Below are 14,721 nucleotides of genomic sequence, written 5' to 3' on the forward strand. Positions count from 1 at the left end.
ATGGGAAGATAACTGTTTATTGGTAGGTCCAGTACTAGAGACACGTGTACAGCTTGTGTCAGGAATGGCCGCCAATACTTGGGCCACTGGCTTATACTAGAATCAAACATCCCCCCGGTAAGCATGAGCCAATGGATACATCTCGCACGTGCAGGCAAAAGCAAGCAGGCAAAGTGAAAAGCCGTTGACTTTCCCAGCCGGGTAAAACTGCAGCTGGAGCATCTACAAGGTCAAGCATAAGATAGCAAACAGTTGGTGAGCCAGGGAGAGCTGAGACAGAAAACGGGAGGGCGCCCCTCCACATTCCAGACCTATGACAGGGCTACTTGACAAACCACCATCTACACCTCTTCCCCTACATGTCTCAGGCAGGTCGTCATCTTACTCATTTTAAAAAAGTGGAAACGTAGAGCTTGAGGGGGTCCCAAGGGTCATCTAGACCACCACCACCCCGCACAGTGCAGGACATTCACAACTACCTCCCCCCCCACCTGCCCCAGTGACCCCCCTGCTCTATGCCCAGAGGAAGGCAGGAAAACCCTCCAGGATCCCCGGGCCATTCTGGTGCGGAGGAAAATCCCTTCTTGACCCCACAGTGGTGATCAGCATTTCCCCGGGCATGTAAGAAAGGGCCACAAGAACTAAGCACTGAGGCAACCCTCCCTGCCCTCCCTCCCATGACCTACCTAAATTCACAGAATCAGCATTCCTGTCAGATGGCCATCAAGCCTCTGAAAACCTCCCAAGAAGGAGAAAACTTAAAAAAAAAAAAGTACCGAACTTCATGGGAGCTGGCCAATCAGCACTATGCATACTTAAACGGGAAATCTGCAGAACTGTATTCTCTGGCCTGACCCTGCCTGGAGAGCGCTGGGTGTGTTTGAAATGAACGTGGCAAGAGAGCTTCTGGAACAGCCCCCGCTGTCCTTAAAAAGGGATGCGCCTCTTCTTTTCTGCGTTGCGTGAATGTATTACCTTGGATCATCATAGAGCCAAGCTCAGGGTTTACCTCTGTTATTATGTGGCAGAGTGGAAGTCGCTGTGTAGAACTTGGATCTTCAGAGACGTGTGAAGAAGAAGAAGAAGAGAAGAAGAGATTGGATTTATATCCCGCCCTTCACTACCCAAAGGTGTCTCCAAGCGGCTTACAATCTCCTTTCCCTTCCCCTCCCAACAACAGGCACCCTGTGAGGTAGGGGCTGAGAGAGCTCTGACAGAAACGGCTCTTTTTCAAGAACAGCTCTGACAGAACTATGGCTTGCCCAAGGTCATCCAGCCAGGTGCAAGTGGAGGAGTGGGGAATCAAACCCGGTTCTCCCAGATTAGAGTCCGCGCACTTAACCATTACCCCAAACACCTAGTTCCTATCCAGAGGAGCTTTTTTATCAGACCAAACTAGGAAGCAGGAAGAAGAAGAAGAAGGAGAAGAGATTGGATTTATACCCCGCCCTTCACTACCCAAAGGTGTCTCAGAGCGGTTTACAATCTCCTTCCCCTCCCCACCACAGTCACCCTGTGAGACAGGTGGGGCTGAGAGACCTCTGACAGAAACTGCTCTTTTTCAAGAACAGCTCTGACAGAACTATGGCTTGCCCAAGGTCATCCAGCCAGGTGCAAGTGGAGGAGTGGGGAGTCGAACCCGGTTCTCCCAGATTAGAGTCCGCGCACTTAACCACTACGCCAAACTGGCTCTCTGGTGAAGAAACTGGTGAATAAAAAGGTCCTGCCCTCTGCGGAGCTATTGTGAGGATGAACAGCAGGTGAGCCGAAAATTAGCACTATTAAGTCCTGTTGATTTCAGTAGGAAAGATGTCGTTCAGGGCTTGAATCTCCCATTGAAATCTGTGGGGCTTAGAAGTTCTTACTTATCACCATAAAGGGTCTGGCGCTTCATGACGTAGTAGGAGCCGAGGGCAAATGGGAGAGGAGAAAAGAACCTTTGCAAAAATTTTGGTGTCATCACATGGCCTTATAGTGAATTCACACGTGCCACGTCAGTCATTCCCCCCCCCACTTCCGATGCGCATGTGTGAAAATAGAAAAGCACTTTTAAATGCGCATGTGCTTTTTGAACCGATCGGTGGCTGTGGAGGACTTACAACCATATTTCAGTTTTCCCGTGCTTCATCATGCACATGTGATTTTGGCCTTCACCAGTCTGCACGCGTAGAGTGTGTGTGTGAGAGAGAGATACACGTAGAACACCGTAAGCGGATTTACACAGGTTGCCGCTTTTTGTTTCCTCTTTGTGTGATTTTGGCCTTCACAAGTCTGCACTTGTAGAGTGTGTGTGAGAGAGATACAGGTAGAACACCACTAGCGGATTGACACAGGTTGCCGCTTTTTGTTTCCTCTTTATATATCAAGTTTCTGGCTCGCATGGAGAAACGCTTGACCAGTACCAGATCTGAAGTATGTGCCCTGATAGGTTGTGTGGTACCTAAAATACCGGAAAACTTGAGAAAGGTAGTGGGGGGGCAGTGTTCCCTCTAAGCTGAGTTAGTGTGAGCTAGCTCACAGTTTTTTAGCCTCCGGCTCACACATTTTTGTCTTAGCTCAGGAAGGATGGCCCCAGAGCAAACTAATTTATGCAGCTGCCAACTCGCTCACTCACAACTTTAATGCCAGCAGCTCACAAAGTAGAATCTTGCTCACAAGACTCCACAACTTAGAATGAACATTGCGGGGCGGGGGGGGCTTAACTGTAGATTTTCGGCTTGGTGTGAAGAATCACAGAGCTTTTTACTGGGCCAGCTGATGGATTTAGAAAAACTGGCCTTCGAGTCACACAGTCTTCACAGGTATACTCAGCCGTCCCCAACTTGGTGCCAGCAAGTCCCATCACACCTGCTGAAACCTTTCCGGGGGTATCAAGGGTTTTTAGAAAATGAGCAGAGTCAGGTGCAACTTTTGCCCCGTAAGGCTTTTGATTGGCCGTTGGCCATCTGGTTGGCTGTGTAAAAATGTTTAAGTATTGCTTTAGGAACAGCTACCACCGCAGCACGAAGATCTTCACTGTGTGACTGAAGGTAAATGATGAGAGCCATTTTGAGGATGGCTCCGCCTCCAGTGGCAGCCATTTTGTTGCTAGCTCCTTCCCTGGTGACAGCCATTTTGTGACTGGCTCTTCTGCCTCCCGTGGCAGCCATTTTGTGGCTGTACCCACCAATGCTCCCTCTGCTGTGGAATCTTGTGAGCAAAAACTCCACTTTGTGAGCTCCTGGCGTTAAAGTTGTGAGTGAGCGATTTGGCCTGCTGCATAAATTAGTTTGCTCTGGAGCCCCATCCTCCCTGGGCCAAGAAAAAAACCTATGAGCCGGAGGCTAAAAAACTGTGAGCTAGCTCTCACTCAGCTTAGAGGGAACACTGGTACCCACCACGCTCTGTCAGATTGCAAAGCGGCCCAAAGGCTCAGAAAAGTTGGGGACCCCTGACTTAACCTGTTTTTAGTCAGTAGGTGTTCCAAAAGAGAGCCAGTTTGGTGTAGTGGTTAAGTGTGCGGACTCTAATCTGGGAGAACCGGGTTTGATTCCCCACTCCTCCACTTGCACCTGCTGATGTGACCTTGGGTCAGTCACAAGCTCTGGCACAGCTGTTCCTGAAAAGAGCAGTTTGTGTCAGAGCTCTCTCAGCCCCACCCACCTCACAGGGTGTCTGTTGTGGGGAGGGGAAGGGAAAGGAGTTTGTAAGCCGCTCTGAGACTCCAAGTGAAGGGCGGGGTATAAATCCAATCTCCTTCTTCTTCAAAACAATGTAAACGGTTCTTTGTCAACGGCGTAGTGGTTAAGTGCGTGGACTCTAATCTGGGAGAGCCGGGTTTGATTCCCCACTCCTCCACTTGCAGCTGCTGGATGACCTTAGGCAAGGCATAGTTCTGATAAGAGCTGACCTTGAAAAAGAGCAGTTTCTGTCAGAGCTCTCTCAGGCCCACCTACCTCACAGGGTGTCTGTTGTGGGGAGGGGAAGGGAAAGGAGTTTGTAAGCCACTCTGATACACTTTCGGGTGGTGAAAGGCGGGATATAAATCCAATCTCTTCTTCTTCTTTCACTGTAAGTCAGCTGTGACTTCACGTCACTTTACACGCACACGGAGCGATGCCGGTGTCTCCCCCCACGTTAAACTGCGACCCACTTTTTTCTGCTGGCCCAGGTCTTCCTCCACTATGGTTTCCCGCCCAGCGTTCAGCAGTGGGTGGTAGGGCAGAGGCTGCCTCGAGACCACGAGACCCTGCAGTACCACGGCATCCAGAGGGACGGTGACGTGGCTTACCTCTATCTCCGATCGGCCAAGGCGGCAAAGCTGCGCAAAGACACCTTCCAACGGGAGCTCGAGCGGCGGCAGCTGGAAGGTGAGGCTGTGGGGCCGCTAGGAATGGTCGGGCAAGGGCGGGGCTGGCTGTGAACTCCGCTTGAGACCCCAGAGAGCTGCTGCCGCCCTGAGCAGGCAATACTGGACTTGACGGCCCCAGGGTCTGATTCGGTAGAAAGCAGCTTCGTATGTTCATGTGTCCTCACCATCGCCCCTGGGAAAGGACCAGGCCGGAGGTGATGGGAAAGACCTCCGCATTTGACCCTGGAGAGCGGCTGCCAGTCTGAGTTGACAATACTCACCTTGGTGGACCAAACGGTCTGATGCAGAATCAGGCAGCTTCATGTGTTTATGTGTCCCAGGTTCAGTCCACGGCATCACCAGCTAAAAAGCTGAGTACCGGATCAGGTTCAAGGTTATGGTACTAACCTTTAAAGCGCTATGAGGTCTGGGACCGACGTATCTCCTGATATGTCCCCAGAAGAGCATTACGCTCCTCAGAACAACATCTCCTGGCGATCCCCAGGCCAAAAGACGTCTGTTTAGAAGAAAAAGAAGATAGGAGATTGGATTGATATCCCGCCCTTCACTACCCAAAGGTGTCTCAGAGCGGCTTACAAACTCCTTTCCCTTCCCCTCCCCACAACAGACGCCCTGTGAGGTAGGTGGGGCTGAGAGAGCTCTGACAGAAACGGCTCTTTTTCAAGGACAGCTGTTATCAGAACTATGGCTTGCCCAAGGTCATCCAGCAGCTGCGAGTGGAGGAGTGGGGAATCAAACCCAGTTCTCCCAGACTAGAGTCCGGGGAGGGGAAGGGAAAGGAGTTTGTAAGATGCTCTGAGACTCTGAGTGAAGGACAGGGTATAAATCCAATCTCCTCCTCTTCATCTTCTTCTTCGTCTTCTTCATCATCTCCTTCTTCTTCTTTGTCTCCTCCTCCTTCTCCTTCTTCGTCTCCTTCTCCTTCTTTTTCGTCTCCTCCTTCTTCGTCTCCTTCTCCTCCTTCTTCTTCGTCTCCTTCTTCTTCGTCGTCTTCTTCTCCTTCTTCCTCTTCTTCGTCTTCCTCTTCTTCCTCCGAACAGTCCAATATAAGGCATCTTCACGTGCCTTCCTTCCTGTTATGTTTTGCAAGTGTCTCATTTCAGTCATGAGAGAGTTAAATTGTTGTTTGTGTATGCTAATGTTACCCAGTTCACGTAGAACCAATGAAGTGTTCGGGCACGTTCCCCCCCCCCTAGCAGAGGAGGTATTATTCCTAATGAAAATGAGCTTGGGAATGTCTATTGGGTGATCAATATATTGAGGATGCTACATGCGTTTTGTCATGTACACAAGAGGTGGAGTTTTGTTTTTTGGGGGGTAAACTTACGGAGTTAGGACTAGAAAGTATCCGTTAGGATGTTTATTATTTTCTTCCATGGAACCCTTCCTAATTTTTCTTAGTAGACTTTTATAAGAGGCTGATCACACACGTGTCTGTGCCTGGCTTATTTTTCCTGCCGTGCAACGGTGGCCGATCCTGCATTGGCTTTTCCCTTGGTTGTTTTATGAAACCCACATTGGAACAGAACTTCCCCTCTGCATTGCGAGCTGCTTTCACCGCCTTTGATAATTGGATTTTATGGTAGCCTCCACACTCCAGGCACCTTTCACTTTCTTTGATCATCTGATTTTATGGTAGCCTCCACACTCCATGCCATTTTCGCTTTCTTTGCTCATCGGGTTTTACGGTACCCTCTGCATTGCGAGCTGCTTTCACTTCCTTTGATCGTCTGGTTTTATGGTACCCTCTGCATTGTGAGCGGCTTTCACCTCCTTTGATCATCGGATTTTATGGTAGCCTCCACACTCCATGCCATTTTCGCTTTCTTTGCTCATCGGGTTTTATGGTACCCTCTGCATTGCGAGCTGCTTTTACTTCCTTTGATCATCTGGTTTTATGGTACCCTCTGCATTGTGGGCAGCTTTCACCTCCTTTGATCATCAGATTTTATGGTACCCTCTGCATTGTGCATCCGGCCCCATCACTCCTTGGCAAATAGAAGGGGAAATCGTGGAAGTAGTGACAGACTTCCTGGGATCTCAGATCACCGCAGGCTGTGACAGCAGCCATGAAATTAAAAGACGCCTGCTCCTTGGGAGGAAAGCGATGGTGAACCTCAACAGCATGATAAAAAGTAGAGACATCACCCTGCCAACAAAAGTCCGCATGGTCAAAGCAATGGTATTCCCAGTAGTCATGTATGGCTGCGAGAGTTGGACTATAAGGAAGGCCGAGCGCCGAAGAATAGATTCTTTTGAACTATGGTGCTGGAGAAGACTCTTGAGAGTCCCTTGGACTGCAAGGAGATCAAATCAGTCAATCCTAAAAGAAATCAACCCTGACTGTTCCCTGGAAGGCCAGATAATGAAACTGAAGCTCAAATACTTTGGCCACCCAATGAGAAGGGAGCTCTCACTGGAGAAGACCCTGATGCTGGGAAAGATTGAAGGTCAAAGAAGACGGGGACGGCAAAGGACGAGATGGTTAGACAGTGTCATAGATGCAACAAACATGAAATTGAGCAAGCTTCAGAGGATGGCGGGAGACAGGAAGCTTTGGCGTGATCTGGCCCAAGGGGTCGCGAAGAGTCGGACTCGACTGTGCGACTGAACAACAACAACAACTGCATTGTGAGCTGCTTTCACCTCCTTCGATCATCAGATTTTATGGTACCCTCCACACTCCATGCCATTTTCGCTTTCTTTGGTCATCGGGTTTTATGGTACCCTCTGCATTGTGAGCTGCTTTCACCTCCTTTGATCATCGGGTTTTATGGTAGCCTCCACACTCCATGCCGCTTTCGCTTTCTTTGATCATCAGGTTTTATGGTACCTTCTGCATTGATTTATGGCCGTTTAACGGCCCGTTCAGGGGTGACTTTGCAGTCAGTACGACATTGCCCCGGGGTATCTGAATGTGGTTTTGAGCGGCACTTTCCCCTCCCAGTTGAGAAAATGTGGTGCAAATGCTAGATGCAGAATCGCCCATTGCTCTGCTAAGCGTATCCAACATTTTCTCTCTTTGGCCACCTCCTTAGAGCTCGGCATTGAGGAGGCTGCCCTGCTGCCACGGGGGTCCACGGAAACAGCCGCCGCCCCGACTCCCAGAGGCCCTTCAGAGGCCTCGGAATCTCAGAAGCAAATGGAAGACCCGGCTGCATCACTCCCTGCCATGAACCCGAAGGTAAGGCCTGCGAGGAGGCGGGACTCGGTTGCCAGTTCTCATCTCGGATGCTCCCATGGCCCTTCCCTCTCTCTGTAGGTCAATTTGAGATCCAGTTTGGTGTCGTGGTTAAGTGCGCGGACTCTAATCTGGGAGAACCGGGTTTGATTCATCACTCCTCCACTTGCACCTGGGCAAGCCATAGTTCTGATAAGAGCTCTCCATGAAAAAGAGCAGTTTCTGTCAGAGCTCTCTCAGCCCCACCTACCTCACAGGGTGTGTCTGTTGTGAGGAGGGGAAGGAGAAGGAGTTTGTAAGCCGCTCTGAGACTGCTTTGGTAGTGAAGGGTGAGGTATAAGACAGCCAATTTGGTGTAGTGGGTAAGTACGTGGAATCTAATCTGGGAGAACCGGGTTTGATTCCCCACTCCTCCACTTGCACCTGCTGGATGGCCTTGGGCAAGCCATAGTTCTGTCAGAGCTGTTCTTGAAAAAGAGCAGTTTCTGTCAAGAGCTCTCTCAGCTCCACCTGCCTCACAGGGTGTCTGTTGTGGGGAGGGGAAGGGAAAGGAGTTTGTAAGCCGCTCTGAGACTCCTTTGGGTAGTGAAGGGTGGGGTATAAATCCAATCTCTTCTCTCTTCTTCTTCTTCTAGGTCGGCTGGGAGTGCCCGATCTGCACTTTCGTCAACAAGCCCACCTGGCCGGGCTGCGAGATGTGCTGCGCTGAGCGGCCCAAGGATTATGCCACGCCGGATGGCTATCAGCCGGACAAAGAGGAGCTGGTGCGGCTGCAGAAGGAGGAAGAAGCCATGCGGAAGTACGAGCAGGTGAGAGGCTGGGGCCCAGGTGGGGGGCAAGTGGGTCATAGGGACCGTGTCACTCCAGTCTTGCCCGTCTACGCTGGCTCCCAGTTTGTTTCTGGACTCAATTCACGGTGTTGGGCTTGACCTTTAAAGCACTGTATGGTTTGCATCTTGATTAGATTACTGCAATGTGCTCTACATGGGGCTACCCTTGAAGACTGTCTGGAAGCTATAGTCGGTACAGAATGTTGCAGCCAGGATGCTGAATGGTCTGGGTTGCAGGGCCCATGTCACTCCAGTCTTGCCCAGTCTACACTGGCTCCCAATTTGTTTCTCAGCACAATTCAAGGTGCTGGTCTTGACCTTTAAATCACTATATGGTTTGCATCTAGATTAGATTACTGCAATGTGCTCTACATGGGGCTACCCTTGAAGACTGTCTGGAAGCTATAGTCGGTACAGAATGTTGCAGCCAAGATGCTGACTGGTGTGAGTTGCAGGGCCCATGTCACTCCAGTCTTGGTCAGTCTACACTGGCTCCCAGTTTGTTTCTGGGCACAGTTCCCAGGGTTGGTCTTGAACTTTAAACCACTTTATGGTTTGCATCTATGATCCATGCCTTGGTTACATCTAGGTTAGATTACCGCAGTGTGCTCTCTCTGGGGCTGCTCGTGAGATGTGTTTGGAGACTTCAGTGGGTACAGACTGCTGCGGCCAGGATATTCCGGCTTGGATTTTGACGTACAGCTTTTGGAACGCCAAATCTCAAAACCCATCTTGGATGGAGAGATGGCTTAGTTGGTGACAGTGGAAGCGGGTGGGGGGAGTGGCAAGCGGCAGCCCACCCATCCTTCCTGTTGGTGTGAAAGGGACCCCCATAAGGGAATCCCTAAGAACAACACAAGAACAAAAGAGAAGTCTTCTTGGATCAGGCCACTGGCCCATCCAGTCCAACACTGTGTCATACATTGGCCAAAACCCAGGGGCCATTAGGAGGTCCACCAGCAGGGCCGGAACTCCCCCCAAGCACCAAGAAGACAGAGCATCACTGCCCCAGACAGATGCTCCCTCTACCCCTTGTGGCCAGTAGCCACTCATGGACCTCTGCTCCATATAACAACATAAGAACTTCAGAGAAGCCATATTGGAACAGGCCAGTGGCCCATCCAACACTCTGTGTCGCACAGTGGCCAAATCCCAGGTACCATCTGAAGGTCCACCAGCAGGGCCAGAACTCCAGAAGCCCCTCCCACTGTTGCCCCCCCCCCAAGCACCAAGAACACAGAGCATCCCTTGCCCCACACAGAGTGTTTCCTCTATCCCTTGCAGGCTAGTAGTCACTGATGGACCTCTGCTCCATATAAGAACATAACAGAAGCCATGTTGGATCAAGCCAATGGTCCGCCACCACTTCCTGCGGGTCACACAGAATTGGCGGGGACAGAACTTCAGAAGCCCTCCCACTGTGCCCCCCCCCCCCAACCACCAAAAAAAAAAAGAATCCCCGCCCCAGACAAGTTTTCTCCAGTTCCCTCTTGAAGCTGTCCATGCGTGTAGCCGCCACCACTTCCTGCGGCAGTGAACTCCACGTGTTAATTACTCTTTGGCTGAAGAAGTCCTTCCTTTGATCTGTTCTAAGCCTACTGCTCATTAATTTCAAGGATTGCCCACAAATTCTTGTATTGGGAGAAAGGGAGAAAAGGTCTTAAGAACATAAGAGAAGCCCTGTTGGATCAGGCCAGTGGCCCCTCCAGTCCAACACTCTGTGTCACACAGTGGCCAAAACCCAGGTGCCATCAGGAGGTTCACCAGTGGGGCCAGAACTCCAGAAGCCCTCCCACTGTTGCCCCCCAAGCACCAAGAACACAGAGCATCACTTGCTCCAGACATAAGAACATAAGAGGAGCCATGTCGGGTCAGGCCAATGGCCCCTCCAGTCCAGGACTCTGTGTCACACAGTGGCCCAAACCCAGATGCCATCAGGAGGTTCACCAGTGGGGCCAGAACTCCAGAAGCCCTCCCACTGTTGTTCCCCCCCATCACCAAGAACACAGAGCATCACTGACACTGCCCCAGACATAAGAACATAAGACAAGCCATGTTGGGTCAGGCCAATGGCCCACCCAGTCCAGCACTCTGGGTCACTCAAGGGCCGAAACCCAGGTGCCAATAGGAGGTCCCTTGTCTCCTGACCGCTGGTTCTCTCTCTCTCCTTGAGGCAGGCCAAAGAGCAACGGAAGCGCGACAACTACCAACAGCTCCTGCGGCTGGACGGGCAGAGCCTGGTGCTATCTGTGGCAGAGGTGGACTGCCCCATCTGCTTTGGGACCTTGGAGCCTGGGAAGGGCGTGACCCTGCGTGAGTGCCTGCACACCTTCTGCCAGTAAGTCTCCTGGAAGGCCTTCTGCCCCAACTGCAGCTTCCTGATCCCCGGAATGGTAGTTCTCACCCACTGGACTGTGACCAGGGGAGGGGCCGTGGCTCAGTGGCAGAGCCTCTGCTTGGCATGCAAAAGGTCCCAGGTTCAATCCCTGGCATCTCCAGTTGAAAGGACCAGGCTCCTGGTCCCCGGAAAGACTTTAGCCTGAGACCCTGGAGAGCTGTCAAGAGGGGCCGTGGCTCAGTGGCAGAGCCTCTGCTTGGCATGCAAAAGGTCCCAGGTTCAATCCCCCGCACCTCCAGTTAAAAAGACCATGTAGTTTTCCTATTATGGAATACTGAGTAAAACAAGATAGAACTTCTAATGGGATTGATGCTCTGTGTCTGTGGTAATTATAAAGTGTTTCAGATACTCTTATCTTAATGAAGTTGATGAATGGATACATAATGTTTTAGATTTATATTATGAGAGCCGGTTTATTGTTGTGGTTAAGTGCACGGACTCTAATTTGGGAGAACTGGGTTTGATTCCTCACTCCTCCACTTGCACCTGTTAGATGACCTTGGGCAAGCCATGGTTATGTCAGAGCTGTCCTTGAAAAAGAGCAGTTTCTGTCAGAGCTCTCTCAGCCCCACCTACCTCACAGGGTGTCTGTTGTGGGGAGGGGAAGGGAAAGGAGTTTGTAAGCCGCTCTGAGACTCCTTTGGGTAGTGAAGGGCGGGGTATAAATCCAGTCCCTTCTCTTCTCCTTCTTCTACATTCATCTCATTAATTTAGCTATACTTCTGATGCCATAATCTTTAATTTTGTTTTCTTCATCTGTATTTTGGTTTTGAAAATATACAATCATAGAATCATAGAGTTGGAGGTGACCTCTGGGGTCACCTAGTCCAACCTCCTGCACAATGCAAGACATTCACAAAGACCTCCCCCCCATCCCCTAGCGACCCCTGTTCCACACCCAGAAGATGACAAAAAAAAAAACCCCACCAAGATCCCTGGCCAAACCGGCCTGGAGAAAAATGGCTTCCTGACCCCAAAGTGGCGATCGGCATTTCCCTGGGTGTGTAAGAACGGGCCATGAGAACTAAGCACTGATGCAACCCTTCCTGCCCTCCCTCTCGTGATCTGCCTAAGTTCACAGAATCCACATTGCTGTCAGATGGCCATCAAGCCTCTGTTTGAAGGCCTCCCAAGAAGAAGAGCCCACCGGAAACAAGAAAAAACGCCAGGGATCTGGGTTGAAATGGACAAAATGACAAGAAAGCTCAAGAATCAGGAAGCGGAAGAATTTTTTGCAGACTGGAAAGATCTTAAAGAATATCTGGAGAAATATTGCGATGTGAAGAATAATCTATTTTGCTTTGATAACTATTAGAGATAGAAGGATATTTAGCGAGTTCAAATGTGTAAGAATAATAGTTTAAAGAAATGTTACCTTGTAAGTTTAATTATTGATGTGGGGAGAAGAGAGAAGAAAATAGAAGATTTGGAAGGGAGGTGGGAGCACTGCGGGAAATAGGGGGAGAAAAGGATATAAGATGGATGCTAAAATGTTATATTGGTTGACTTGATGATATATCCAAATAAAATTGTTTAAAAGAAGAAGAAGAAGAAGAAGAAGAAGGAGAAGGAGAGCCCGCCACCTCCCGAGGAAGCCTGTTCCACTGAGGAACCACTCTGTCAGGAAGTTCTTCCTAATGTTTAGCCGAAAACGCTTCTGATTTAATCTCAACCCGTTGGTTTTGGTCCGACCTTCTGGGGCAACAGAAAAGATGTTAAAATGTAAATTTTTAAAAAAAGAAGAAGAAAGGACTGGGTAGTGATGGAGCTCTGCTTATAATGAATCTAGACCTTGATGGACTGATTCGTTTTAAGGCAGTTTTATGTGAGTGCTTTGGGAGAGGCCAGTGGCTCAGTGGTAGAGCCTCTGCTTGGCATGCAGAAGGTCCCAGGTTCAACCCCCGACACCTCCAGCTAAAAGGACCAGGCAGTAGGTGATGGGGAAGACCTCCGCCTGAGACCCTGGAGAGCCATGGAGAGGGGCCGTGGCTCAGTGGTAGAGCCTCTGCTTGGCATGCAGAAGGTCCCAGGTTCAACCCCCGACACCTCCAGCTAAAAGGACCAGGCAGTAGGTGATGGGGAAGACCTCCGCCTGAGACCCTGGAGAGCCATGGAGAGGGGCCGTGGCTCAGTGGTAGAGCCTCTGCTTGGCATGCAGAAGGTCCCAGGTTCAACCCCCGACACCTCCAGCTAAAAGGACCAGGCAGTAGGTGATGGGGAAGACCTCCGCCTGAGACCCTGGAGAGCCATGGAGAGGGGCCGTGGCTCAGTGGTAGAGCCTCTGCTTGGCATGCAGAAGGTCCCAGGTTCAACCCCCGACACCTCCAGCTAAAAGGACCAGGCAGTAGGTGATGGGGAAGACCTCCGCCTGAGACCCTGGAGAGCCATGGAGAGGGGCCGTGGCTCAGTGGTAGAGCCTCTGCTTGGCATGCAGAAGGTCCCAGGTTCAACCCCCGCAGCTAAAAGAACCAGGCAGTAGGTGACGGGAAAGACCTCAGCCTGAGACCCTGGGGAGCCATGGAGAGGGTCTGTGGCTCAGTGGTAGAGCCTCTGCCTGGCATGCAGAAGGTCCCAGTTCACCTCCAGTGAAAAGGACCAGGCACCAGCTGATGTGAAAGACCCTGGAGAGGGGCTGCCAGTGCGAGTAGACAATATTGACCATGATGGACGAAGGGTCTGGTTCGGTAGAAAGCCGTTCCATGCGCTGAAGCCATGCAGGGGCTGTGGACCGCGGTCTAGTTTGGCAAGGGAGCAAATGTCTTCTCTTGATCCCGCCCTCCTTTCTCTTCCCAGGGACTGCTTGAAAGGGACCATCCTCAACAGCCAGGAACCGGAAGTCCGCTGCCCCTACATAGACCCAAAGTACTCCTGCCCGGGACAGCTGCTGGAACGGGAGATCAAAGCGGTGGGCATCCGGGAGGGGACTTCCTGCGGAGCGGGGAGAGCCCGCCAGCCCCCCAGGGGTTCACTCCGTCCCACAGAATGGCCTGCAGCCCCAAGGCCTCTCCCCTCCCCCTCCCTTCCTGCATTCACTTCCTGCCAGGGGTCACTTCGTAGAGGGACTTCCTGCGGAGCGGGGAGAGCCCGCCAGCCCCCCAGGGGTTCACTCCGTCCCACAGAATGGCCTGCAGCCCCAAGGCCTCTCCCCTCCCCCTCCCTTCCTGCATTCACTTCCTGCCAGGGGTCACTTCGTAGGAAAAGAGGTGCAGGAGCTCATTAGCACAACTCATTAGCATAACTCATTTGCATATGCCACGCCCCCTGACCTCACCGGAAGTGTGTCAGAAGGCAACACCCACCGCTCAGGCTCCACTGGACATTGCTAGCTATTGGGAGGGGGGTGGAACGTGCAGATCTGTCCTCGCAGAGGAGGGAGAGCTTGTACCTGAATAAAACTTGGTCTTAAAGGTGCCACTGGACTGTTTTGGATTGCTAGCTATTGGGGGGGAGGGGAACGTGCAGATCTGTCCTCGCAGAGGAGGGAGAGCTTGTACCTGAATAAAACTTGGTCTTAAAGGTGCCACTGGACTGTTTTGGACCGGGGAGCCAGGGAGAGCTCTGCAACTTACCTGGCTGCTTCTTGCTCTGACCGAGGGCTGCTGGGAGCAGGGGGTGCGGCTTGTTGCATGTGCCCGCCCCCTGGGCACCTTACTGCCGGAGCTCCGCTCCTGTGCGCTCCTGCAGGAAATGATCCCTGCTTCCTACAGCGTCTCCTGTGAGAAAGGGGAAATAGGCTCTTTAGCCCTGTGTCGGGTGGGGCCGTGGCTCAGTGGCAGAGCCTCTGCTTGGAACGCAGGAGGTCCCAGGTTCAATCTCCTGCATCTCCAGTTAAGAGGACCAGGTAGGAGGTGATGTGAAAGACCCGTGACCTATGACCCTGGAGAGCTGCTGCCAGTCTGAGAAGGCAATACTAGCCTTGATGGAACACAGGTCTAATTCAGTAAAAGGCAGCTTGATATGA

The 14,721-nt window shown here is 51.4% G+C and overlaps 1 protein-coding gene across 1 annotated transcript in view; it reads left to right on the forward strand.

The window, feature by feature from the left end:
• The window catches only part of RBCK1 (RanBP-type and C3HC4-type zinc finger containing 1), a gene marked incomplete at its 3' end in the record, with an annotated part of 36,807 nt that overhangs the window by 19,204 nt on the left and 2,882 nt on the right, over positions 1-14,721 (forward strand). The window contains exons 5-9 of the mRNA XM_015421798.1: positions 4,151-4,349; positions 7,390-7,535; positions 8,168-8,341; positions 10,540-10,700; positions 13,554-13,665. Of these exons, the coding sequence (XP_015277284.1) occupies positions 4,151-4,349; positions 7,390-7,535; positions 8,168-8,341; positions 10,540-10,700; positions 13,554-13,665 (792 nt within the window). The remainder of the gene's footprint in view (positions 1-4,150; positions 4,350-7,389; positions 7,536-8,167; positions 8,342-10,539; positions 10,701-13,553; positions 13,666-14,721) is intronic.

This window comes from Gekko japonicus, unplaced genomic scaffold (assembly GCF_001447785.1).
Source record: "Gekko japonicus isolate JY-2015 unplaced genomic scaffold, Gekko_japonicus_V1.1 scaffold5178, whole genome shotgun sequence".
NCBI lineage: Eukaryota > Metazoa > Chordata > Lepidosauria > Squamata > Gekkonidae > Gekko > Gekko japonicus.